Here is a 24,627-nt window from a genome sequence, read left to right as displayed (position 1 = left end):
CGTTGCACTGCAAGTTGCAAGGTTTAACAAAGATGACCATCAGTTGCAGTTTAAAACCTTAGACCTTACACACTGGCTACGTCTAGACTGGCATGATTTTCCAGAAATGCTTTTAACGGAAAAGTTTTCCGTTAAAAGCATTTTCGGAACAGAGTGTCTAGATTGGCACGGACGCTTTTCCGCAAAAACACTTTTCGCGGAAAAGCATCTTTGGCCAATCTAGACGCACTTTTCCGCAAAAAAGCCCCGATCGCCATTTTCGCGATTGGGGCTTTTTTGCGGAAAACAAATCTCAGCTGTCTACACTGGCCCTTTTGCTCAAAAGGGACTTTTGCCTGAACATGAGCAGCACAGTATTTCCGCAAAAAGCACTGATTTCTTACAGTAGGAAGTCAGTGCTTTTGCGGAAATTCAAGCGGCCACTGTAGACAGCTGGCAAGTTTTTCTGGAAAAGCGGCTGATTTTCTGGAAAAACTGGCCAGTCTAGACACAGCCTCTGTGTATTTTCAGAAAATGCATGTGTAAAACCAAGTAAGCTCACGCGGAGGCTTTTTATTATGCAACAGGCATAGTCCCTGTTGATTTAATTTACTAGAAAATGGTGGGGCGTTTGGGGGGCCTCTTGGTCAAACGTGGAATATCGTTTTGGACAATGAAGGAGCCAATTTCTTTTTTGGAGAGGGAGTCATTAGACTAGTCATTGTGATCTTCAACTCGCTGAAGGGTGGTTCGAAAGAGGCTGGAGAGAGGCTGTTCTCAGTGGGGGCAGATGGAAGAATGAGGAGCAAAGGTCTCACATTGCAGTGGGGGAGGTCTAGGTTGGAACGAGGAGCCATGGTCTCACGTTGCAGTGGGGGAGGTCTAGGTTGGAACGAGGAGCCGTGGTCTCACGTTGCAGTGGGGGAGGTCTAGGTTGGAACGAGGAGCCGTGGTCTCACGTTGCAGTGGGGGAGGTCTAGGTTGGAACGAGGAGCCGTGGTCTCACGTTGCACTGGGGGAGGTCTAGGTTGGAACGAGGAGCCGTGGTCTCACGTTGCAGTGGGGGAGGTCTAGGTTGGAACGAGGAGCCGTGGTCTCACGTTGCAGTGGGGGAGGTCTAGGTTGGAACGAGGAGCCGTGGTCTCACGTTGCAGTGGGGGAGGTCTAGGTTGGAACGAGGAGCCGTGGTCTCACGTTGCAGTGGGGGAGGTCTAGGTTGGAACGAGGAGCCGTGGTCTCCAGGAGAATGGTGATGGACCACAAACTGGATTCAATTCAGCATCGTGTCGCAGATGCGAAAAAGGCTACTCTCCTTTTCTGTGGTATGACCGGGGAGGGTCATGTGTGTGATGTGGAAGAATGCTGCCAAATTCTCCTTGGCCGTGGTGAAACCTCAGCCGGGTCCCTCTGTCCCTGTGACTTCCTGCCCCATCACAGGCCTGGGCCGGCTCCTCTTTGGAAACGGCGTACTCAGAGCAGGGCCTCGGCGTGCCAGAGAAAAATGGGCCCACGGCCAGGAGGAAACTTGCATATCTTTTTTCGATTGAATTTCGAAAGAGGCTATTTCGGAATTTGGCGCATCCGCACGGTGCCAAATTTTGGAAGCAAGTGCTCTTTCCAGCCATCCCGTCCTCCTCGCAGCACAAGGCTCACAGGGATGGCGAAAGAGCACATCCGTTATTTCGATTTTGTTTTTCGAAATAGCGGACGTGTGCCTTGGATGCAGCGTTGCTGTTTCGCGATCCTTCCGGTACCCCGAAATAGCAATGCCGTCTAGACGTACCCAAAGCGAACAGAGTGAGTACAACCCCTCACTTCCTCACAGAGGTATAGAGCTGGAGGCCTGAAAGCACCTGTGTGTTGATCAAGACTAGGCCAGAAATCTGCCCCCCTCCATATAATTCCTACCCCCTTTGCCCAGGAAACCGGAGAAAGGACGCAGGCGGCGCTTGGCTGAGGGGCTGGGAGTGGGTCAGACTCGGATGGCTGAGGGCCACATGTGACTGAGGATGGGGGTGCAGGATCCGGTGACTCCCCCATGCCCCGCCGTGACAGCACCGTCTTCATAACACCCTGAAAGACCATTCTCTGGTCTCCCTCCTGTCTGCTTTCCTCAAGACGATACGTGCTCCATTTCTCTTACCTTCCTCGCATGCCAGCAGCCTGCTGATTATGGGGGATTATGGAGGCAGAGATGAGGTAGGGCAGGACTTGGGGGATGGGTACAGTGGGGGGAGGAGCAGGACCTGAAATGGGGAGTTGCCCCAGGCCCTGTGTGGGTCGCTCCAGGCCCTGCAACCCCCTCAGGTGAGCTCTGGTTGGCTCCCCCATCTGCCTCAGTGGCCTATCTCACTCTTTGTCCCTGAGCTGGGGTTCCTGACAACCCACCTCCCTGCGCCCCCAGGTCCATGGGTTGACTAGCTCCCAAAACTCCGCATGGGCAGCCCCGTCTGAGGAACCCTGGACCCCAGTCTCCTAGGATCTCCTGCTGTTCTCACAGGGCTCCCCTTTCCACCCTCCTTGGCTGGCTGGAACCCAGGGCTTCCCGCTCTCTGCCCGGCCTTTCTGGGTTCCTGAGTTGCTTAGCTCCTAGAAACACCCATCCCTCAGCTAGCTTGTCCCCTTGCTGGGTGGTCCAACTCTTATCTTCCCAGCTGGCCCACTCCCTGGTGCCATGGGCACCCATCTCGGCTCCCCTACCCAGGTCTCTCGCGGCCGGGGAGTCCGGCATGCTGGAAAATTCCAGCAGGGTGTGACTGGATTTGCCCTGCAAGCCGAATTCTCTTCTCTGTACTGCGGCGTGATCCACCAAGGAACCAGAACCATCCGGCATGTGGGTTTTTTATCGGTCAGGCCTGAGTGGTGAATTTGCTGCCTCGTGTTTGCCCGAGTCTCTTCCCTTCGACAAGCCCCAAGAGACACGAGATTTTCACCTCAACAAAGGAAATTCCCCAAAGACCACAGAGACTATATCTGACTCAGTCTGCTTTGGAAAGCACCAACGCTGACGCTGAACCCTGAGCTGACATCTCTCGCTTATTGGGCAAGGCTTTCCTGCCGGCTGAGGTAGGTTTGGAGTATCTTTGTTTCGTATCAGTCCATGGGTTGTAGTCTTGTCCCATCAGCCAAGTGTAAATCAAGAGTAACTCCACCGGCATGAGATCAGAACAACTTTACACTTTATGGGACTGGTTTCCCAATAGGTGCAATGGCTGTAGAGACATTGATCGTGGCAGGGGATGTGTTTATGGCAAATTGCCCCAGCTGGATTATTGCTGCTGCTTCATGTAAGGTCTTCTGTTGCATTTTTTGAAGCAGCTTAGATGAAGAGCTACCTACAAGAACTAGGGGGCTCAGTAAACGAAATTAATAGGTGAATGTTTTAAAACAAAGAAAGAAAGTTTTTCTTCATGCAACACACAGTTAACCTGTGGAACTCCTTGCCAAAGGATGTTGTGCAGACCAGGACTTTAACAGGGTTCAAAAAATTCTAGATAGTTTCATGGAGGATAGGTTCATCGGTACTTATGAGCCAGGATGGGTAGGGCAGATGTCTCTAGATTCTGTGTGTCAGAGGCAGTTAATGGGTGGCAGTAGAGAGATCACTTGATGATTCCCTGTTTTGTTCATTCCTGCTGGGGGACCTGGTATTGGCCACCATCAGAGGACAAGTACTGGGCTAGATGGACCTTAAGAATGACCATTCTGAGTCAGACCTATGTTCTTAAGCTTAAAACTGAGAATAAATGTGAGAAATTGTTATGCAGGGAGACCAATTCTGGGCAGGGATCACATTTTCAAAAGCACCCAGATGGCTTGATTGCTTATGACCCATTTTCAAAATTGACAGGGGAGCTCAAAAGCAGGCTCAAAGGCAGACCAGAATATTGACCCTAATGTGATCCCTTTGATATTGAGTGAGTTTAGATCCAAATGGAAGATTTCAGTTGGAAAAAAAATCTCTTCTGAAGCATAGGGAATACTTATTGAAAAATCTTTTTTATAGACTCTGATGGAGGTTCAGTTCTTTGATGATACACTTTCCCCAAAAGAAAGGAATTTTCAACAACTCTGCTATACATTTGAGAGAGTTTTTTTCCATGTGTCCGTCCATGTGTCTGTCTTGTTCAAGATCTCTTCCTAAATGGTAAGAGCCGGGACAACCAAATTCAGTAGGCAGCTTCCTCTTATCCAACTTTAAAGTGAGGTCAGGGTGTCTTCGTGTCAGAAAAATGGGATGTGCCCATAATGGAATTGCTTCCCATAAAATCAAACAGAAAAGAGACAGAATCACTTGCTAGATCATTGAAAAACATCATTAGTTTTACAGGATCTAATTTCCATTAATCCATTTTGATTTATTTATATTACATTATCCTCCTCAAGTTCTTTATCAATTGGTACCTTACCATCTCCTGGAAAGAAGTTCATAATTAGCAGTTACTATTTTTTAAAATTGACACACTAGATTTCTTCTAATCTGATGGTATTTTCCCAGTGCTCCAAGATTCAGTAAAATCAACATTAACGGTCAGGCAGTCTCCTTAGCCAGCTCCTTTAAAACGCTTGGCTGCAAGATATTTGGTGCTGCTTATTTTAATATGTCTGTCATTAATACACATCTATTTTTCCATGGATGTTAGTGGAATAGTGTGTCAACACCAGACTATAAGACCATGTTATATTGTCTCCAGATCGTGAACAGAAATAATCATTGAACACTTCTGTCATTTCAGAATTAAGATGGAGAATTCTACCATTTTCATTTAGTAATGGACCAAAGCCATTATCAAATTATTTGTTTCTAATATATTTTTAAAAACAACCTCCCATCTTATTGTCCAAAACTGTGCAGGCTATAAACTTTTCCTTGTGTCCTTTGGCTTCTCTTATCCATTTTCTACAAATCGTAATTTCTCATTGATATTCACTACTGCCAACTTTCCTATCTCCATACGTTCCTCTTATCTATATATCTATCTGGATAGCTGCCTTAATTTCCTCTATAAAACAGATTTATGTTATCCTGAATATCTTTCCTCCTTGACTGTGAGACTGTGGTATTGGGGACATCTGATAAGGTGCTGGTAAAATGACTCCTATTTGGCATCCACACTTTTGTAGTTAAAGTCTTTCTGCCAGCTGATTTGGCTCAGAATTTTTTTTCAGTTTTGTGAAACTAGCCCTGTTAAGACCAAATATGCATATGAATGGTCTGGAGTTCATTGTGCTTGCATATTATACATAATAAGGTGAAGTCATTATTTTTGTGTCTAAGATGACACTAGGTTTTGTGACACATTTCTCTTTATGGTTATGTCTACACGGCGTGGCTATTTCGGGGTACTGGAAGTATCCTGAAATAACTACCCCATGTCGTAACAAGCTGCTCGTTATTTCAAATATTTTTCGAAATAACGGACACACTATTTTGGTATCCTTGTAACCCAAGGGTTAACGGATGTCTCAAAATAGTGCATTATTTCAAAATTGGGTGCAGTGTAGACACGCCAAATTTTGAAATAACCTATTTCAAAAATAGAATCAAAATACGATACGCAATTTGAGTAGCGCAAATTGCATATTTTATTTCGAGTTTTGGTTGCTGTGTAGATGCACCCTATCTGAGGTCTAATCTAGAGTTAACATGTGTGGGATGCAACACTTTTTTGAATTAGGAAATTGTCCTCTCCTTTGTTATGTTAGCACTCTCCACAGAAGACCTCCAGCAAATGTCAATCAGGTAGACTTTCCTCATAAGTGTGTGAAATATCACCTTAGGAACTGATGTTAACCCCTAGATCCTTTTCATGGTCACTGCTTTCCAGCACCAATGTCTTCTAGGTAACTTCTAATCTTTCCGTCATGAGTAGTAAAACCTCCACCAACATTTTCATGAAAAAACAATGCAAAACTGTAACTCGATTATAACTGAAACTGGACATTTTGTGCCTTAATTTTTAGAATCTTTCATTTCTTTCTTTTATTCCTTTGCAGGCAGCACAAAGTACATGGAAGGAGATGGCCAACAAAACTACCGTGAGTGAGTTCATTCTTCTGGGATTCGCTGACCTCCAAGAGCGGCAGATGTTCTACTCCATGGTCTTCCTGCTTATTTATCTAGCCACGGTCATAGGGAATCTTCTGATTGTTGCAGCAGTAGTCCTCGATTTCCGCCTCCATACCCCCATGTACTTCTTCCTGTTCAACCTCTCCTCCTTAGATCTCTGCTACATCTCCATTACCATCCCCAAGATGCTAGCCAACTCCCTAACCAACACCAGGTCCATTTCCTTCGTTGGCTGTGCCACCCAAGTCTTCCTGGTTATTTCACTCGCGGCCACCGAGTGTGCCCTTCTCTCCGTGATGGCATATGACCGTCGTACTGCCATCTGTTTTCCTTTGCATTACAAGATGATCATGAGTCGTGGCACCTGTGCCCGGATGGCAGCTGGTTCCTGGGTCAGTGGAGTCCTCTATTCGCTGCTTCACACGGGCAACACCTTCCGGTTGCCCTTCTGTCACGCCAATGTTATCAGCCAGTTCTTCTGTGATATCCCTCAGCTGCTCAAGCTGGCCTGCTCTGACACGTACCCCAACAAAGTGGTGGTGGTCCTCTTCGGGGTGTGCCTCGCTCTGGGCTGTTTTGTGTTCATCATCACGTCCTACATTCAGATCTTTTCCACCGTGCTGAGGATCCCATCCATGTCGGGAAAGCATAAAGCCTTCTCCACCTGCCTACCCCACCTCGTGGTCATCGGGTTGTTCTTTGGCACGGGCAGCTTTGTGTATATGAGGCAAACCTCCGCGACATCTTCCTCTTGGGACCTGCTGGCATCTGTGCTCTACGCCGTGCTGCCGCCGTTATCGAATCCAATCGTTTATAGCTTGAGAAACAAGGAGATAAGGGAGGCTCTGGGGAGGGTGATAGCAAGGGTGTCTTTCCAAAGAGTTTAACATCCATTTTTCAATTGACTTGACCTGAGCGACAGAAAGCCCTTTTTGGTGTGAGTAATGCCATTGACTTGAGAGGAGTTGATTGTACTCCACTCAGGTGTGGGCAGAAGCAACGTCTGCCCTATGGAGGGCCTAGGAAGAGATTTTCACAATCACCTAATGGTGTTAGCTATTTATTGACATTCCAATGTTGAACCTAACTTCTTAGATGTAGACTTAGGTCTACAATAAAAGGGAATGCTCACTCAAGATACGCAACTCCAGTGAGTCTGAACTAGACGTGCTAAACCAAACTCCGCATGATCCATCGTCAGTCTTCCGTTTAATGAAGACGTGGACTTAGACTCCAACTTTTGCTAAACTTGGGTGGTGCATGGTTGTAGGGGAGAGCGGTGGGTGCTTGGGACCAATCTATCAATGGTTAGGAATTAGGATAATTTTAAAGGACTGGTGAACCGTGGGGAGTTTTTTCTAGGAGCCTTTGCTTTACAGCTTGAAGTGAGCCTTCCAACCCACCCGGACAGACTTAGGGTGGCTGTACATAAGCGTGCATGCTAAAGCAGTGTGGTGGACATTGCAGGAGAAGCAGCAGCTATGGCTCCCAAGCATTGTAATCCTCAGGTTGCAAGTTTGAGTCTTCTCAATGCAAGTTTGAGTCTTCCCATCATTACCATGTTAGCTCCAGTGAAGCTAATGTGAGTCTGTCTACACAGGTTGGGTGGACTCCTTTCAGATAAAATGTAGACATACTCAAGACACTTCAGCTACAGGTTGAACCTCTCTAGACCAGCACCCTTGGGACCTGACCAGCGCCAAACCAGAGAATTTGGTCCATATTGTCTAGCAGCATTATTGACACTTCCACTGCTTCCTGGGCTAGAATGTAGAGATAAATAACAGCACAGAAAACTGAGGGCACGTCTCGACTGTAGGGCAAAAGTCAAATTAAGCTACACAACTTCAGTTACTTCAACTGCATAGCTGAAGTTGAAATAGCTTAACTCAGCTGTTGGCGCTGGCTACATAGCAGGAAGTAAAAAGAAGAACACTCTTCCTTTGACTTCCCTTACTCCTCATGAAATGAGGGTTACAGAAGTGGGAGTAAGAAGTCCACGATCTCGAAATTATTTCGAAATAACAGCTTGTTGTGTAGACATACCCTTAGGGTACGTCTAGACTACAGGCTTTTGTCGACCGAAGTTTTGTTGACAGATACTGTCGACAAAGCTTCTGTCGACAAAGAGCATCTAGACTACATTCAGTTCTGTTGACAAAGCAAGTTGCTTTGTCGACATGGCAGTGTAGACACAAAGGACAGTTTAGATGCAATAACGCCTTCTGTCGACAGAACTCTGTTGACAAAAGGCGTTATTCCTCGTAAAATGAGGTTTACCAGCGTTGACAAAACTGCTGAGTTCTGTCGACGTTATGTCAACAGAACTCAGCAGTAGTGTAGACGCAGGTTTAGTTTTGTTGACAAAAGTCCACTTTTGTCGACAAAACCCTGTAGTCTAGACACACCCTTAGAGTCAGGACTGGTGGATCTAAGCAAACTTCATCGGACTGTGGGAAACTTGGCCACACCCATAATAAGTGGACATCCAGCTAAGTAAAATCATGCCAGACCACGGATGTTACCAGACCAGAGAATGCCAGACTAGAGAGGTTCAAAACTAGGAGTTTGCCCTGATAGGTGATGATTGGTCATTGGTGTTTCTATTTTTAAGATAGAAATATTGTGTACAGAACATTTATTTAAGTCTCAAAGAATCCCAAATGGGTGCCTACCTCATTTGAAGAACTGAAAGAATACAGAAAAAACAAAAACAAAACAGATTTCTGTTAATGTTCATTTTAGTTTTTTATTACATTTCAATCAGCTGAATGCACGTCCCATTTGTGTTTACACTCCCTGAAGAGTCCATCAAAGCCATCCTTCATGGTTCTGGAAATAGTAAATTAGAAACAACTGGGAGGGGTCCAAGGGAGTTGCTGAAAACCTCTGAAAATTCATAGCCGTTGGATGACTAATTATCACAGGCCTAGATGAAAATCTAATTCATGCACCCTAATCCTTGCAAACAGAACCCCACTCATTTACGGATGTTTTACTTCAGCCTTCCAAGGAACAACTCAGCAGGCCCTTGGCTCTGGGCCCCGTCTCCTGAAGATGGATGGTACTGGCTGTGTCTGGTCCCTGTGCTGACAAGTCCGGGCCATGCTGTGTCCCCATGAACCAATCACCCTTCTGTTCTCTCTGCCACTGTGGGCAGCCAGGACACAGGGCTAGATGGATCTTTGGTCTGACCCAGTCTGGCCGTTCTGATGTCCTTACATTCACGGGCCCTGTCAGCCCCTGTTCTTCGAGTTTCCCCCTCCCGTGGCCAGGAGCCAAGTAATCACCTGGAGTTCAGAAATCCCCAGTCAACCTCTTTGCTCAGCCATCCCCTCCCCTGGCATATCCTCATACCCACATAACATCCTCGCTCCCCTGCTCTCTTCTCCCACCCTGTCCGTTCGATCTTCCTTCTCCCCACGAGCATTGCAGAATCCCAGGGCTGGCAGAGACCTCCGAAGTCATCGAGTCCAGCCCGCTGCCCAAAGCAGGACCAACCCCAACTCAACCATCCCAGCCAGGACTTGGTCAAGCTGGGACTTCAGCACCACTAGGGATAGAGATTCCAACCCCTCCCTAGGGAACCCATCCCGCCTAGAGAAACAGTTTTTCCTACTATCCAACCCAGTCCTTCCGCAGAGGGAATGAAGAGCAATCAAGCGATCCAGTGCAACTCTCCCAGTTTATATTTTTATTCCGGAATGAAATGTCTTTTTCCAGTTTCAGGTATGTTTAAACGAACCCCAAAGAGCCACTTTTTCCCCCATACGAATGTTCACAAGGCCCCGGTCTACATTAGGACTTTATTTTGAAATAACCCCCCACCGCAAGGTCGAATTTATAAGCCGAGCGTCCACACTACCAAGCCCATTATTTTGAAATCACGGGCCGTGGAATTGGAACTCTGCACTCCTGCCTTTCCTTGGGAGTAACGCTCCTTCTGAAACTTTTATCTCGAAATAACAACAGTGTGGTGGTGCCGGTGCCGCTATTTCGAAATAACGCCTCCCCAGAGTCATTCGAACCCATCACTTCCCATGGCTTCCTGGGGCGCTATGTCCGAGGTAGCGTGCCCGCATGAGCGGAGCTTGCCTCAGACTCCTTTTGAGGCTTCCCCATAATATGGACACATTAGTTTGATTTTATTAAATTCACCATCAGGTTCCCACACCCACCCCTCTTGTAGGACATACCGCATGATGCTCCTCCTCTAACACCTGTCCAAGGCAACACCTTCTGGTTCATCAACCCAGCAGACCGGACCTGCTTTGGGTCCTGTGATCTGCAGTCTAGGGAGCAACCAGACTGCCTTCTGCAAACCAGCTCGCGTCCATTAACCACCCCAGAAACAGAGCAGAACCTCAGAGAGAAGGTGGGACGTAGCGGGGGCTGTGTTGGCTCCTGTAGTCTCTGTATTAATTCTGATTTGTATTGTGAGTGATTCTACTGTCCTGGGCTGTTCTGTCGTAACTCGGTATGTGTGTGTGCCTCAGTTTCCCCGGGCACTGCAGCACTAGCTGCATGAGGAGGGAGAGGCCTGGCATGACTCGCTGGGGAAGTATGTTCAGTCCTGAGGACCAGGTGATGGCAGATAACTCCTTGGGACAGGAAGCAGGAAAAAGCAGGAGGCGGGGCTGCCTGCAGGGCTGTGAGCAGTCAGGGTGTGTCTAGACTACCTAGTTTTGTCGAGAAAAGTGGACTTTTGTCGACAAAACTATACCAGCGTCTACACTACCGCTGAGTTCTGTCGACATAACGTCGACAGAACTCAGCAGTTTTGTTGACGCTGGTATACCTCATTTTACGAGGCATAACGCCTTCTGTCGAAAGAACTCTGTCGACAGAAGGTGTTATTGCCTGTAACGTTGCGTCCAGACTACGGAGTTCTGTCGACAAAGCAGGTTGCTTTGTCGACAGAACTCAATGTGTCTGGACGCTCTTTGTCTACAGAAGTTTTGTCGACAGTATCTGTCGACAAAACTTCCGTCGACAAAACGCGGTAGTCTAGACGTACCCTCAGTGTGAGTTAGTTTTCTCCTGGATGGGGGAGAAGGGAGCCCAGCTGGCTTGGGGGCCAAGGCAGCAGCCCAGAGCTGGGGCTGTGGTCTCCCCATCCCCAAGAAGGATTGTGCTGAATTCCTGTAACTACAAGTCTGTGCTACACTGTGTCCCTGAGAACCAATATATCTTCCATTCTACCTGCTGGCTGACAGTCACGTCTGGCGGCGCAGGGCCTGATGACTCCCCCATGCTCTGTGATAGAAGGTTACATAGAGCCTCCACCAAAAATCCCGATGGGATACAACATTGTCCTGGTCGTGCTAACATCTTTAGCAAACACGGCAAGTGCTTTCTGTTCCAACAAGTGTTTCACTCCTATCAAAAATGTTCTTCCTTCCCATAAAAACAGTAAAACGACATTTATCCATGGTTGAAAAGAAACTCATAAAAGAGTAAAATCTTGCAAACATTAAAATAATCATTTCAACAGGAACTCAGCCATCCACATGCTTCCAGAATTTCTTTTCCATCCCCCTTAATTGCTGATAAAAAATCACCCTTGACAGAGAACCCCGTTAAAGAGGTGTCGTAAAAGATGCCACCAAAGGATCAAGGATACCCCATTCTCTATAATACCCCCCAAAATCAACAACAAAGAACGAAATCAAACAGCCAATTTTAAAAAATATATACAAATTAAAACACAGAGTCAGAAAGAGAATCAAAGAAAAAAAATACTCTCACACCTCAAAGTACATGTTCTATCCTCAAATCAGAGAAATGACAACAGGGACTCCATAAAGTCCAATATCAACTTACTTACGGCTACTGATTTTATGGGTAACGTACTTGGATAATATGTCAGTGATGGCCATATGAGTCAACAGTCACTGCTGCAAAAAAAAAGCAAACATGATTCTGGGCTGCATGAACAGGAGTGTGGTGAGCAAGACACGAGAAGTCATTCTTCCGCTCTACTCTGCGCTGATTAGGCCTCAGTTGGACTACTGGGTCTAATTTTGGGTGCCCCAGTTCAGGAAAGATGTGGAGAAATTGGAGAAGGTCTGGAGAAGAGCAACAAAAATAATTAAAGGTCTAGAAAACTTTGGGGAACATGGGGGAAGACTGAAGGAATTGGGTTTGTTTAATTATAAAAGGAGAAGACAGAGGGGGCTGGACTCAATGACCTTCTGAGGTCTCTTCAAGCCCTATGTCTCTATGAAATAGGACATGAGAGCAGTTTCCAAGTACCTAAAAGGGTGTCACAAGGAAGAGGGAGAAAATTGTTCTCCTTGCCCTCTGAGAATAGAACAAGAAACAGTGGGCTTAAACTTCAGCAAATGAGGTTTAGCTTGGATTTTAGGTTTAGGTTGGACTTCCTACCTTTCAGGGTGGTTAAGCACTAGAATAAATTGCTGAGGGAGGTTTTGGAATCTCTGTCATCTACTATATATTGGAGATGTTGGAGATCTTTAAGAGATCTTTGAGATACTGGAGATATTGGAAGTGTTTAAGAGCAGGTTAGAGAGAGAGAATCAGGGATGTCTATCTAACCTTGGTCCTGTCGTCCTTGTGTACCCTTGGGTGGGCTAGACTTCACTGCACTTCTCCAGTGTCTAAAAAATACCCACGGCCATAGAAAGTAGCTGGAGACCCAGAGTTAGTCTGAAAGGCATTTCAGAGGAGATGGCCTCGTCGTCTCCTTCCTGCATTCAAGTTCCAAAAGACACTAAAGAAATGAATGTAATGAAATAACTTTATAACATCTTATGAAGAAACAAACAATAATCTAATTCTCACAACACAACACAGCTGTTGGATAGCCCACGGAGATATTGTCCATGGTTGCAGTAAACATAAGTAAAATTGGAACAGTTCTGTCCACACAAACACAAGAAGAAGAGACGGAGAGATCACAACTACTTAGCTTTAGTCTACCAAAGCCTCAGTCTGTGCTTCTGATCATCAAATCTGCCCCACATGCTGAGTTGCTTCTTCCACCCCCATAGGGGTCTCTTGAAGAGATAGATCCCTCTTAGGGGTAATGGTTACACTTGGTCCTGTCGTGAGGGCAGGGGACAGGACTTGACCTCTCAAGGTCCCTTCCAGCCCAGGTGTTCTATGACTCTATAATGTAGACCAGGGCTACTCAACTTTGGAAGCCCTGGGGGCCAGAATCATACTCAGAGCACATGCCGAGGGCTGCAACTTAAGTGTGGTTGTATTTACATGCAAATATATGCAAATAGCTTCTTTCACACCAAGAATACAAAGCACTTCCAACATGCCCCAGCACTCCCAGCTCCTCCTCCCTGGGGCCTAGAAACACCGACACCCTGTATCCCTCAGCTCCAGCCAGCCCGCCCGCCTGCGTCTTTCAATGCTCTCCCCACCTGGGAGATGCCTCGCTGTTGTGGAGAGTGTTCCCAGTGGAGGCCATGTTCAAAGGATTCCACTCACAGGCCGCGTGTTGAACCCCGCGTAAACCCAAACCTCACTGCAGGCCGCAAAAAAATGGTCCATGCGCTGAATGCGGCCCACGGGCCACGTGTCGAGTAGCCCTGTTGTAGAGCTGTAAGTTGGAAAGGTAGATTGTGAACTTACTTCTGCAGGGGTAAACCCTTGAAACAAAGACATAAAGCAACCAACCAGTCAATAAAACAAAGCAAGAAAGACCGATGACGCAACAACCAAAAACTCTCAGATTCCAAGCAGAATTTTTATCCCGAAACGGGAGAGTCACAAACTCCCATGAAGTCCACCAGGAGCATCCCCATGGCTTCCATTTTATATGCAAAATGCAATCTAAATCCCTCAGATAGATACATTCCAATCTTTTTTAGGCTTGTATAATTCAGCAGGACCGCCAGTGACCACAGTGGAGTAGGGATCGCTTTGAACCCCTGCATCAAGCAACTGACCGCGATGGGGACATGGGTGCGATCCATGGATTATATTTACAAAGAAATACAGAATAAGAAATGCAGTCAAGGGAGACAGACGGTCCTTTTCTTCTTGGTGAAGAGCCTCCATCCCGTCAGCTTCCTCAAAGCGTCTTTAATCTCTTTATTCCTCATGCTGTAGATGACCGGGTTCATGACCGGCGGCACCACAGAATAGAGAACAGCGGACACAAGATCCAGAATGGAGGTTGACTTGGAGGACGGTTTCAGGTAGGCAAAGGACGTAGTGCAAAGGAACAAGGAGACCACGGCGAGGTGGGGGAGGCAGGTGGAGAAGGCTTTGTGCCGGCCCTGCTCCGAGGGCATTCTCAGCACCGCTTTGAAGATCTGAACGTACGACACGATGATGAAAACAAAGCAACCGAAGGCTACACAGGCACCAAATGCAATAACCCCCACTTCATTGACGTAGGAGCCGGAGCAGATGAGCTTCAGGAGCTGGGGGATTTCACAGAAGAACTGATCCACCACATTGTTGTCACAAAAGGTTAATGTGAACGTGTTCCCAGTATGCAGGGCTGAGTAGACAACACAGCTCATCCAGGCGCCAGCAGCCATGTGGACGCAGGCTCTCCGGTTCATCACGCGCTCGTAGTGTAGAGGGTGGCAGATGGCCACATACCGGTCATAGGCCATGACGGTGAGTAAGGCAAGATCGGCTGGGAGTAGGAACATGAAGAGGAAGACTTGGACGATGCATCCAGAGTAGGAAATCGACCTGGTGCCCAGGAGGGAGTTGGCCATGGATTTGGGGACGGTGACAGAGATGGAGCCGAGGTCGAGGATGGACAGATTTGCCAGGAAGAAGTACATGGGGGTGTGAAGACGGTGGTCAAGTGCCACCGTGGTGATGATGAGAAGGTTCCCCACCAGAGCTGCCAGGTAAACCACCAGAAACACCACAAAGTGCAGAATCTGCAACTCCCGAACATAAGAGAATTCAAGCAGAAGGAACTCTGTCACAGTGGTTCGGTTGGACATTTTCTTCCTCAGTTCATGGTGTGAAGGCTGGGGAAGGAAAGAGAAGAGCAATGGTCAGGATTAGAGACAGAAGAATGACCCCGACTTCCCTCTTCATAATATCTCATGCCATGAATGTCCAAGGAGCAAAGGATTTGACTGCATCATTTTACAGCATTAGAAGATCTGGCCCAGTATGTAACTTGAGAGCACCAAAGAATGGAACAGCTTACAACCCAAGCACAAGAGACCTACCAAAGACGGTCTCTCCGTTGTGTCAAACAGTAGACAAAAAACTTGAGGGTGACAATCAAATCCTGACACCTCATCATAGCCTGTTTACTATTTCCTGGGAAATACAAAAATAACTCACCAAGGAGTACATCTAGACTACTGGCTTTTGTAGACAGACGTTTCGTCGACAGATACTGTCAACAAAGCTTCTGTCAACAAAGAACATCTAAACTACAGCTAGTTCTGTTGACAAAGCAAGCTTGTTTGTCGACATGAGACTGTAGACGCAAAGGACAGTATAGATGCAATAACGCCTTCTATCGACAGAACTCTGTCGCCAAAAGGCGTTATTCCTCATAGAATGAGGTTTACAGCCGTCGACAAAACGTTATGTCGACAGAACTCAGTGGCAGTATAGACACAGGTATAGTTTGGTCGACAAAAGTCCACTTTTGTTGCCAAAACCCTATGGTCTAGATACACCCCCAGGCTGTGTCTACATTGGCATCCTTTTCCGGAAAAGGGATGCTAATGAGACACATCCGAATTGCAAATGCCCCGGGGTTTTAAATTTTCCCCACGGCATTTGCATGAATATGGCTGCTGCTTTTTCCGGCTTGGGGCTTTGCTGGAGAAAAGCGCCAGTCTAGATGGGGATCTTTCCGAAAATAAAGCCTTTTCCGGAAGATCCCTTATTCCTGATTTTAAGTAGGCCACTGACCCACAGAAAAATCGGTTGGAGGAGTGTACAAAAGTGAGAAGCAAAACAAACAAAGAAATAAAAAACCTTGCAAAAACAAAACCCAAGCGCTCACTGCCATGGCCCCCAACTAAGAAAGAGAAACACCCTTCCCACCTCCAAAGTCTTAGGAGGCCCAGGCTAGTAGATTTTGTGAGCTCCAGCCACACAGGAGGATGGCGAGGAGGATGAAGTGCCAGCACAGCCTCCTCAATGCTAGTGCTCCCAGATTCAGCTCCCGGGCCACAGGTTCCCCACCCCGGTCTAAAGCAAGTGTTTATCTGTAACAATTTCTCCCCAGACTCTCTATATAAATTGCATCTGCATCACATCTCTACGCAGTGATGGGCCTGTAGCCTTAAGAACATAACAGCCAGACTGGGTCAGACCAAAGGTCCATCTAGCCCAGTGTCCTGTCTGCCAACAGTGGCCAATCCCCAGTGCCCCAGAGGGAGTGAACAGAAGATGCAATCATCCAGTGATCCCTCCCCTGTCATCCATTTCCAGCCTCTGACAAAGAGAGGCTGGAGACACCATCCCTGCCTACAATGAACCTGTCCTCCATTAATTCATCTAGCTCATTTTTGAACCCTGTTAAAGTCCTGGTCTTCACAACATCCTCTGGAAAGGAGTTCCACAGGTTAACTGTGTGCTGTGTGAAGAAACAACTTCCTTTGGTTTGTTTTAAATCTGCTACCTATTGATTTCATTTGGTAATCCCCTCAGTTTTTGTGATACGGGAGCATGTAAACAATTTTTCGTTCTCTACATTCTCCATACCGGTCATGATTTTATAGACCTCTCTCATATCCCCCCTTAGTCTCCTCTTTTCTAAGCTAAAAACTCCCACTCTTATTAATCTGTCCTCATATGGCATCCCTTCTAAACCCCTAATAATTCTTGTTGCCCTTTTCTGAACTTTTTCCAATGTTCGGTTAATATCCAATTTACTTCCCTGATTTTGTCTCACTCTTCTTTTCTGTAGACTAAATAAGCTGTAATTCCCTCAGCTTCCAATTTTAAATTAAACAGATTTTTTTCCCCTCATCATCATCGCATTTATGTACGGAGGAAAACTGAGCTCCTATTCACGGGAATAGAACGAGGCTGAATATTTTCTGTCGTCGTCCAATTTTACCTGAATAGGGTTATTTCACAGTAGCCAAAACACACACAAAAATACAGGATTTGGTCTTTTTTTCTTTTCACGATAAAAATGTTGGTAAAAGGCGCTAGAGATGTAACGTAACAGACAGCCAAAGTCTTAAACAAGTCCATACCTCGTTCATTGTATGGTCTTCACGTTGGACTGTCTTTTAATATGCAAATATATGCAGTTGAAAGAGCAAGCTTACTGTGTTGGGATCTGTGGAATTTTGCCCCACTCGCGATGCGTTTGATCCTCCTGCGGTAGCGATCGCTGGCTGGTCCCGATCAATCCGTCATGGCCTCATCTCTGCATTATCCACCGGCTGCTTCCCTGGACTTGTTGGGTCTTTGCAGTTCCCAGCAGAGAGCGTTCCACTCCACGAATGCACCTTCCCTAATTCCCTTCTTGGGTAGGGAGCTTGACTTGATGACCTCCTGAGGGCCCTTCCAGCTCTAGGATTCTATGAGTACTGAAGGACAAAACGGGAGCAGGGAAGGATGCTCCTCCAACCTGTAACGAACATCCCGGCTCGTGCAGGCTTCCAATGTCCTAGCTCCAGGGTTAAATAAGAAACTCTGGTCTCCGAGGCTCGGACCCCAGCTCAGATCCCACCTCTGGAGCAAACCGTCCCATCACCCTGCCCTCCCCGACATGACGTGCCCTGGGTCTCACGCTGCATCCTCGCAAGGACCATCGGCTGAATAGGGGAGGCTGGTGCAGAAGAGGTTTCCCAGGGTGTTCAGAGGATAAAATATATAGTTAGAGCATGAACATGTGATCTGCGATGGGGAAAATCCGAGTGGCGCCAAACCCTCAGCTGGCCTGGACGAGCCTGGTCCTTCATTAACTCCACGTGATTACCTCTGGGGGAGTAGAGATCTTTTTTTTTTCTCTTGTGTTGTATCCACAGCTCTTGGGATGCCGCCACCAGAGAAACTCACAGATCAGGATGCTCCGGGTGTGAAGTTGATTGCTAAGAAATATAGAAGCATAGAACACTAGAATGGGAAGGGACCATGAGAGATCATCTAGTCCAGCCCCCTCCCCTCATGGCAGGACCAAGCATCAAGTATCTTCAACAATATAGATGATGGCACAGAGAGAGGACGCTTATTAAGTGTGCAGATGATACCGAGCTGGGAGGAGTTGACACTTCTGTGGAGCATAGGGTCATAAGTGCTTTGGAGGGTAAAGTCATAATTCAAAATGATCTGGACAAATTGGAGAAATGGTCAAAGGTAAATAGGATGAAGTTGAATCAGGACAAATGCAAAGTGCAAATTAGGGAGGAACAATCTGTTTCACACACACAGAATGGGAAGTGACTGTCTAGGAAGGAGTCCTGCAGAAAGAGATCTAGGGGTCAGAGTTGACCACAAGCTAAATATGAGTCAACAGTGTGACGCTGTTGCAAAAAAAAGCAAACATGATTCTGGGCTGCATGAAGAGGAATGTTGTCAGCAAGACATGAGAACTCATTCTTCCGCTCTGCTCTGCACTGATTAGGCCTCAATTGGAGTATTGTGTCCAGTTCTGGGCACCGCATTTCAAGAAAGATGTGGAGAAATCGGAGACAGTCCAGAGAAGAGCAACAAGAATGATGAAAGGTCTAGAGAACATGAGCTGTGAGGGAAGACTGAAAAAAATTGAGCTTGCTTAGTTTAGAAAAGAGAAGACAGAGAGGGTACATGAGAGCCGTTTTCAGTTCTCTAAAAGGGTGTCATAAGAAGAAGGGAGAAAAATTGTTCTCCTTGTCCTCTGAGGATAGAACAAGAAGCAATGGGCTTAAACTGCAGCAAGGGAGGTTTAGGTTGGATATTAGGAAATTTCCCTGTCAGGGTGGTTAAACACGGGAATAAATTGCCCAGGGAGGTTGTGGAATCTCCATCACTGAAGATATTTAAGAGCAGGTTGGACAGACACCTGGCAGGGATGGTCTAGATGGTGCTTGGTCCTGCTACAAGGGCAGGAGACTGGATTCCATGACCCCTTGAGGCCCCTTCCAGTTGTAGTGTTCTGTGATTCGATGATCTTGATCCCAGTCAAGGGCCAATGGGAAGTCACTCCTGGCTTGGTGTACATGCCGTAAATGGATAAAGACACAAGACCCCAGTTACAAAGGTATTTAGAAACCTAGTGAGATTTTCAGTGGCAGTCGGGACCCTAAGATACATTGCTTTCAAGGGGTGGTGGATATCTTTGTAAATCTCGCTAGGCTCCCAAATACCTTTAAATAGCTCCTCTCCGGAGGAGCGTCAAGTCCTAGTAGCCAAGGCAAAGAAAGAGAGGAAGGGGAAACCGAGGCAGGGGAAGGCCTGATTTAAAGTTGCATAGTAGGTCAGTCGCAGAGAAGTGTATTCCGATTGCCACCAAATGCCATAGAGCAGAGCCAACATTACAAGACACCGCAGTAACAGAGGAAGGGAACTAGCTCATCGTTACACACAGCCAGGCTACTGTCAACTTGCTTTCCAATAACATTGACTTCTAGTTTTCAAACCTTAAGCATCGATTTAGCGGTGCCAGAACAGAGCACTGCTCCAAATTGCCCTATTTTGTCTCTTTTCTGGAAGGTATGCTGAGACGCAATCCAATTCCAGGCTTATCCTAGTTTTCTGGCTCATCTTGGTTCCGCCTCTTTCGGCATTCCCTCAGCTATGTCCATTTTGAGGGCTGTGCTTGATTTGGTGAGTGTCTCTCCTTTCTGTTTGGTTTTAGGGGACGCCATCCCCTGCCAGGCACATCCAGTTTTCTTGACAGACCCCAACCCTTGTGTTGCTTTCAGTTATGATAATAGGAAACTTCCTGCTGAATTTGGTGGTCCCAGCTCTTAGCATTTAGGAAATGTTCTTGATCAAACCGAGAAACAGAAAAACTCTCTAAAATGTAGAGTCGATTATCTCATATAAAATGGAACAACTTCTATGGGAGAGGCGGTCATAGAATCATAGAATCAGAGCTGGAAGAGATCTCAGGGGGTCATCAAGTCCAGCCTCCTCTGCCCAAGGAAGGACCAATCCCAACTAAGTCAATCCAGCCAGGGCTTTGCCAAGCCGAGGCTTAAACACCTCTAGGGATGGAGATTCCACCACCTCCCTAGAGAACCCATTTCAGTGCTTCCGCACCCTCCTAGTGAAATAGTTTTTCCTAATATCCAACCTAGATCTCTCCCACTGCAACTTGAGACCATTGCTCCTCATTCTGCCATCTGCCTCCACTGTGAACAGCCTCTCTCCATTCTCTTTGGAACAGACCCACTACAAAAAGGATGTGGACACATTGGAGAGGGTCCAGCGGAGGGCAACCAAAATGATTAGGGGGCTGGAGCATATGACTTATGAGGAGAGGCTGAGGGACGTGGGTCTGTTTAGTCTGCAGAAGCGAAGAGTGAGGGGGGATTTGATAGCAGCCTTCAACTTCCTGAAGGGAGGTTCCAAAGAGGCTGGAGAGAGGCTGTTCTAAGTAGTGACGGATGGCAGAACAAGGAGCAATGGTCTCAAGTTGTGGTGGGAGAGGTCTACGTTGGAGATTAGGAAAAACTATTTCACTAGGAGGGTGGTGAAGCACTGGAATGGGTTACCTAGGGAAATAGTGGAGTCTCCATCCCTAGAGGTGTTTAAGTCTCGGCTTGACAAAGCCCTGGCCGGGTTGATTTAGTTGGGATTGGTCCTGCCTAGAGCAAGGGGCTGGACTTGATGACCTTCTGATGTCTCTTCCAGTTCTATGGTTCTATGATTCTATGAACCAGAGAATGGCCAGACCATGGGAGGTCCATATTGGCTAGAAGCATCACTGTTCACTGGGCTCTAAGAGTATGTCTACACTGCGACACTATTTCAAAATAACAAGCGCTATTCCAAAATAACTTAGTCCACATCGACACAGCAGGCAGTTATTTCAAAATAGTGTTGAAATACTGTCAAGCTGGAGGACTTCTTCCTCCGACTCCTGTAACCCTAAGAGGAGTAAGGGACGTCGGAGGAAGAGTGCTTTATTTCAAAATAAGTTCTGTGCAGACGTGCCCAATTTCGAAATAAACTACTTCAAAATAAGCGAGACATTTGACATAGCTCAAGTTGCATAGCTTATTTCAAGTTAAGCCCTGCAGTGTAGACTCATCCTAAGAAGACATTGAGAGGTCATATAGAGCTAAATAACAGCACAGAACATGAAGAGCCAAGAATGGTGGCAGTAAACAAACGTTATGGGACCTCGGTAAAATTGACCACAACCATGAAACGTGACATCCAGCTAACTCACATCATGCCGGACCATGGAGGTTGCCAGACCAGAGAGTGCCAGACTAGAGAGATTCAACATGTTCTCACAGGATAAATGTTACATATTGAAGAAAGCCTCCGAACTCCGTGAATCTAAAGCCATTTCTTGAATATTGTTTGTTGTTGATGCCGATTGACTCTGCTCTGCTGCTCCTGGGCCCACCTGTGAAAATGCTCTGAAGCTATTGAAGTTCTTGTTTTCCTTCACCCCATTGGTGGACAGCCATGAGGGATGCAGAGATGCCTTTTCTCCTGGTCCTGTGGCTTCTGGAGGGAAACACACAAAAACAGACGTGAATGACTCATCTCAGACATGGATCCTTAATATTTCATGGTTTTATTTTCCCCTCCCCTGTGAATCCCTGGAGAAGCGCCAAGGCAAATCAGAACAAATCGCTCCCCCTAGAATTTCTGGAGCATTCAAGCAATAGGGAGAGATTCAGGGATTGTTACTCAAACCAGGATGGTAGGGAGAGGTCCCTCATTGTGGAGAACACATCTGAAGACACGTCAGCCTCCGCACCCACAAGCAGATGTTGAGGGCCTATATTTTCAAACATGGGGATCTATGTTTGAAATAGCTTTTATTTTCCATGAGCAGTTACGCTTTTCATCTGTGTCTCTCCAGACCAATTCTCCGAACAGGCTTGAAATTTGACGTTCAGTTGACAAAACGTGTTCAGGCTTCTGGGGCAAAGGGTGTTTTCTCTCCACTCACTGGAACATTACATTTCTCTCTAATAATCAGGTTCTGGGTCTCACTATCTGCATTTCCCGCTTTAGCAGTTCCCTGTGGGTACGTCTACTTTGCAGAAGAAGATCAAAGCTGCCATTCTCGATCTTCCAGAGTTTGAACGAGCGGGTCTAGTGAAGACAAACTAATTTGAAGTCAGAGGGGTGTTCCAGTAGATGCTGGTAGTCCTGCTTCCACAAGGAGTAAAGGAAATTGAAGGAAGAGTGTTCCCTCTTCAACTTCCTGTAGTGTGGACGGTGCCAAAAGTCAAGTTAAGCTACTTTGACTTCAGCTACGCAGTTAACGGGGCTGAAGTTCCGTATCTTGATTTGATTTTGTCCTGTAGTGTATGAAGATATCCCATAGTCCTGTCTTTTGTTTCGTGAAATGTTCAATGAATAACAAAGAAGTGTTCCTGCTCTTGCTCATCCAAAGTATCAATAACAAAAATAACTCTCTGCCGAGGGTATTCCAGACATCGGAATGTGTAAGTGTGACTGGAAAGGAGTTTCATACGGATTGATGCGCCCGACAAACCTGACTTGTTCATTAATTATAATACCTGGCTTTTCCCCAATGCTTTTCAGTGGTAGCTCTCCACGCTTTTTTAAAAAGAGAATCAGAACTGTCAGGGTGGTAAAACCCTGCAATAAATCGCCCAGGGAGCTTGTGGAATCTCCATCTCTGCAGATATACAAGAGCAGGTTGGACAGACATCTGTTAGGGATGGCCGAGATGGTGCTTGATCCTGCTGTGAAGGCAGGGGACAGGTCAAGATGCCCTCTCGAGGTCCATTCCAGTTCTAGGGATTCTTTCATCATCCCTGCTTTACGAGCCAAGGAATGATAAACCAGAGCTAATGCCCCTGGTTTTGCAGTGGTGGGTGATGCCCTCTCTCAGCGCAGATGGGGAATAAGATTTTACCCGGACAGAGAAATGTTTCATTGTCCCTTTGGAGTGGGATTTTCAATGGAGGCTGGAGCCGATAAAAACTCAGCTGCCGGTGTCATTCTTTGTTTGGTTGATGCTTGATTCTCATCGACTCGTTTGAAAATCCCACCCGGACATTTCTCCTCCTTATTCCAACTGAGACTAGTCTGGCAAAGCTCATAAGGCCTTTCACTTGGTCACTTCTTTCCATCTCCCAGTTGCTGTCCACTCCTGGGCTATTTCATTCTCCGATGGGTTGGAAAGTTCTCCCTGGTAGCCAGGACTTCAGTGCTGCTTGGAAGGGCCCAGCACCCTGCTGCAGTAAATAATTAGCCATTATCAGTCATCTGCTAAATGAGGAGAAATTAGGGGGAAAGGATCTGGCCTGGGGATGCATCAGAAGTCCAGTGCAGAGACGAGACGCTCCTGCCTTCTAATGCCCTAAAATCCATGTTAACAGAGGGCGTTAGCTCATGTATTGACAGACAGGGAAACTGAGGCACAGAGGGGTTGTGTGACTTTCACACAGCAAGTCAGTGACAGAGGTAGGACAATCACCAACTCCTTATTTCCCATCTACCAGAGCAGGCCACAGCTGAGAGAGCCAACGCTACCAGATGGGCAGGATCCTTATAGGCATTCAGGTGCTCAGAGAGATGTTTCACAGCAGCTACGAGGATTGGGAGTGATGATTTGTAGGCACCTACATGCTTCTAAACCTCTCAGTGGAGACGCAATTCATTGGACACTCTAATTCTGAGACAAACTAATTCCCAGGAAATTGAGCGAGGGGTGGGCGTCATGCAATGTTTTGGGCCATGAAAACAGCCCACGTCTGAGTGAAGTGACTCATTCACTTTTTGTTTTCTATCTCATTGACTCAACAACCTGCAGCTTCAGCGAGCACCACATCCCTGTGCCACTGGTGGTTGTGGCCTCTTACGCACACAGGAGTTAAAAAAGACGAGATAAAGACAGAATACGCAGATGCTCCGTCTAGATTGGCATGATTTTCCGGAAATGCTTTTAACGGAAAAGTTTTCCTTTAAAAGCATTTTCAGAACAGAACGTATAGATTGGCATGGACGCTTTTCCGCAAAAGCACTTTTTGCAGAAAAGCATCCGTGCCAATCTAGACGTGCTTTTCCGCAAAAGTACCCCGATCGCCATTTTCACGATCGGGACTTTTTTGCCGAAAACAAATCTTTGTGCAAAAGGGACTTTTGCCCGAACGGGAGCAGCATAGTATTTCCACAAAAAGCACTGATTTCTTACAGTAGGAAGTCAGTGCTTTTGCGGAAATTCAAGCAGCCAGTGTAGACAGCTGGCAAGTTTTTCCAGAAAAGTGGCTGATTTTCCGGAAAAACTGGCCAGTCTAGACACAGCCAGAGAGAGGGAAGACATGGAAATATGTGACCCATACACCAGTGACTCACTGTAGGAAATGCTTTCCGACCACCGGCTGGGATCACAGCAGAACGTGGAGACCATGTTTTTTAACACACAGATTTACCCGGTCTCCCTTGAGTCCTTCACTCTGTTAATTTTTAATTGTTTGGAAACTTGAATGAAAATGTCCATGGTT

General features: G+C 46.7%; 2 protein-coding genes across 2 annotated transcripts; one reads left to right on the top strand and one right to left on the bottom strand.

Annotated features, from left to right (window-relative positions):
• Positions 1 to 6,000: 6,000 nt before the first annotated feature.
• Positions 6,001 to 6,998, top strand: LOC102449334 (olfactory receptor 14A16-like). Its single transcript, XM_006135725.3, has one exon. The coding sequence runs from the start codon at positions 6,001 to 6,003 to the stop codon at positions 6,934 to 6,936; it is 936 nt and encodes a 311-aa protein (XP_006135787.3). The 3' UTR covers positions 6,937 to 6,998.
• A 7,042-nt stretch (positions 6,999 to 14,040) lies between these two features.
• Positions 14,041 to 14,997, bottom strand: LOC102449090 (olfactory receptor 14I1-like). The gene has a single exon (XM_006135724.3). It carries the CDS (start codon positions 14,995 to 14,997, stop codon positions 14,041 to 14,043), a length of 957 nt encoding a protein of 318 aa, XP_006135786.3.
• Positions 14,998 to 24,627: the final 9,630 nt, after the last annotated feature.

Source organism: Pelodiscus sinensis, chromosome 30 (assembly GCF_052426305.1).
Source record: "Pelodiscus sinensis isolate ZL-2025 chromosome 30, ASM5242630v1, whole genome shotgun sequence".
Taxonomy (NCBI): Eukaryota; Metazoa; Chordata; order Testudines; family Trionychidae; genus Pelodiscus; species Pelodiscus sinensis.
The sequence above is the reverse complement of the archived record's forward strand: the minus strand, read 5'-3'. Positions and strand labels throughout refer to the sequence as shown.

Excerpts from the sequence above, each read along its gene's own strand:
- LOC102449334 (XM_006135725.3), top strand. The coding sequence starts at position 6,001 with ATGGCCAACAAAACTACCGTGAGTGAGTTCATTCTTCTGGGATTCGCT.
- LOC102449090 (XM_006135724.3), bottom strand. The coding sequence starts at position 14,997 with ATGTCCAACCGAACCACTGTGACAGAGTTCCTTCTGCTTGAATTCTCT.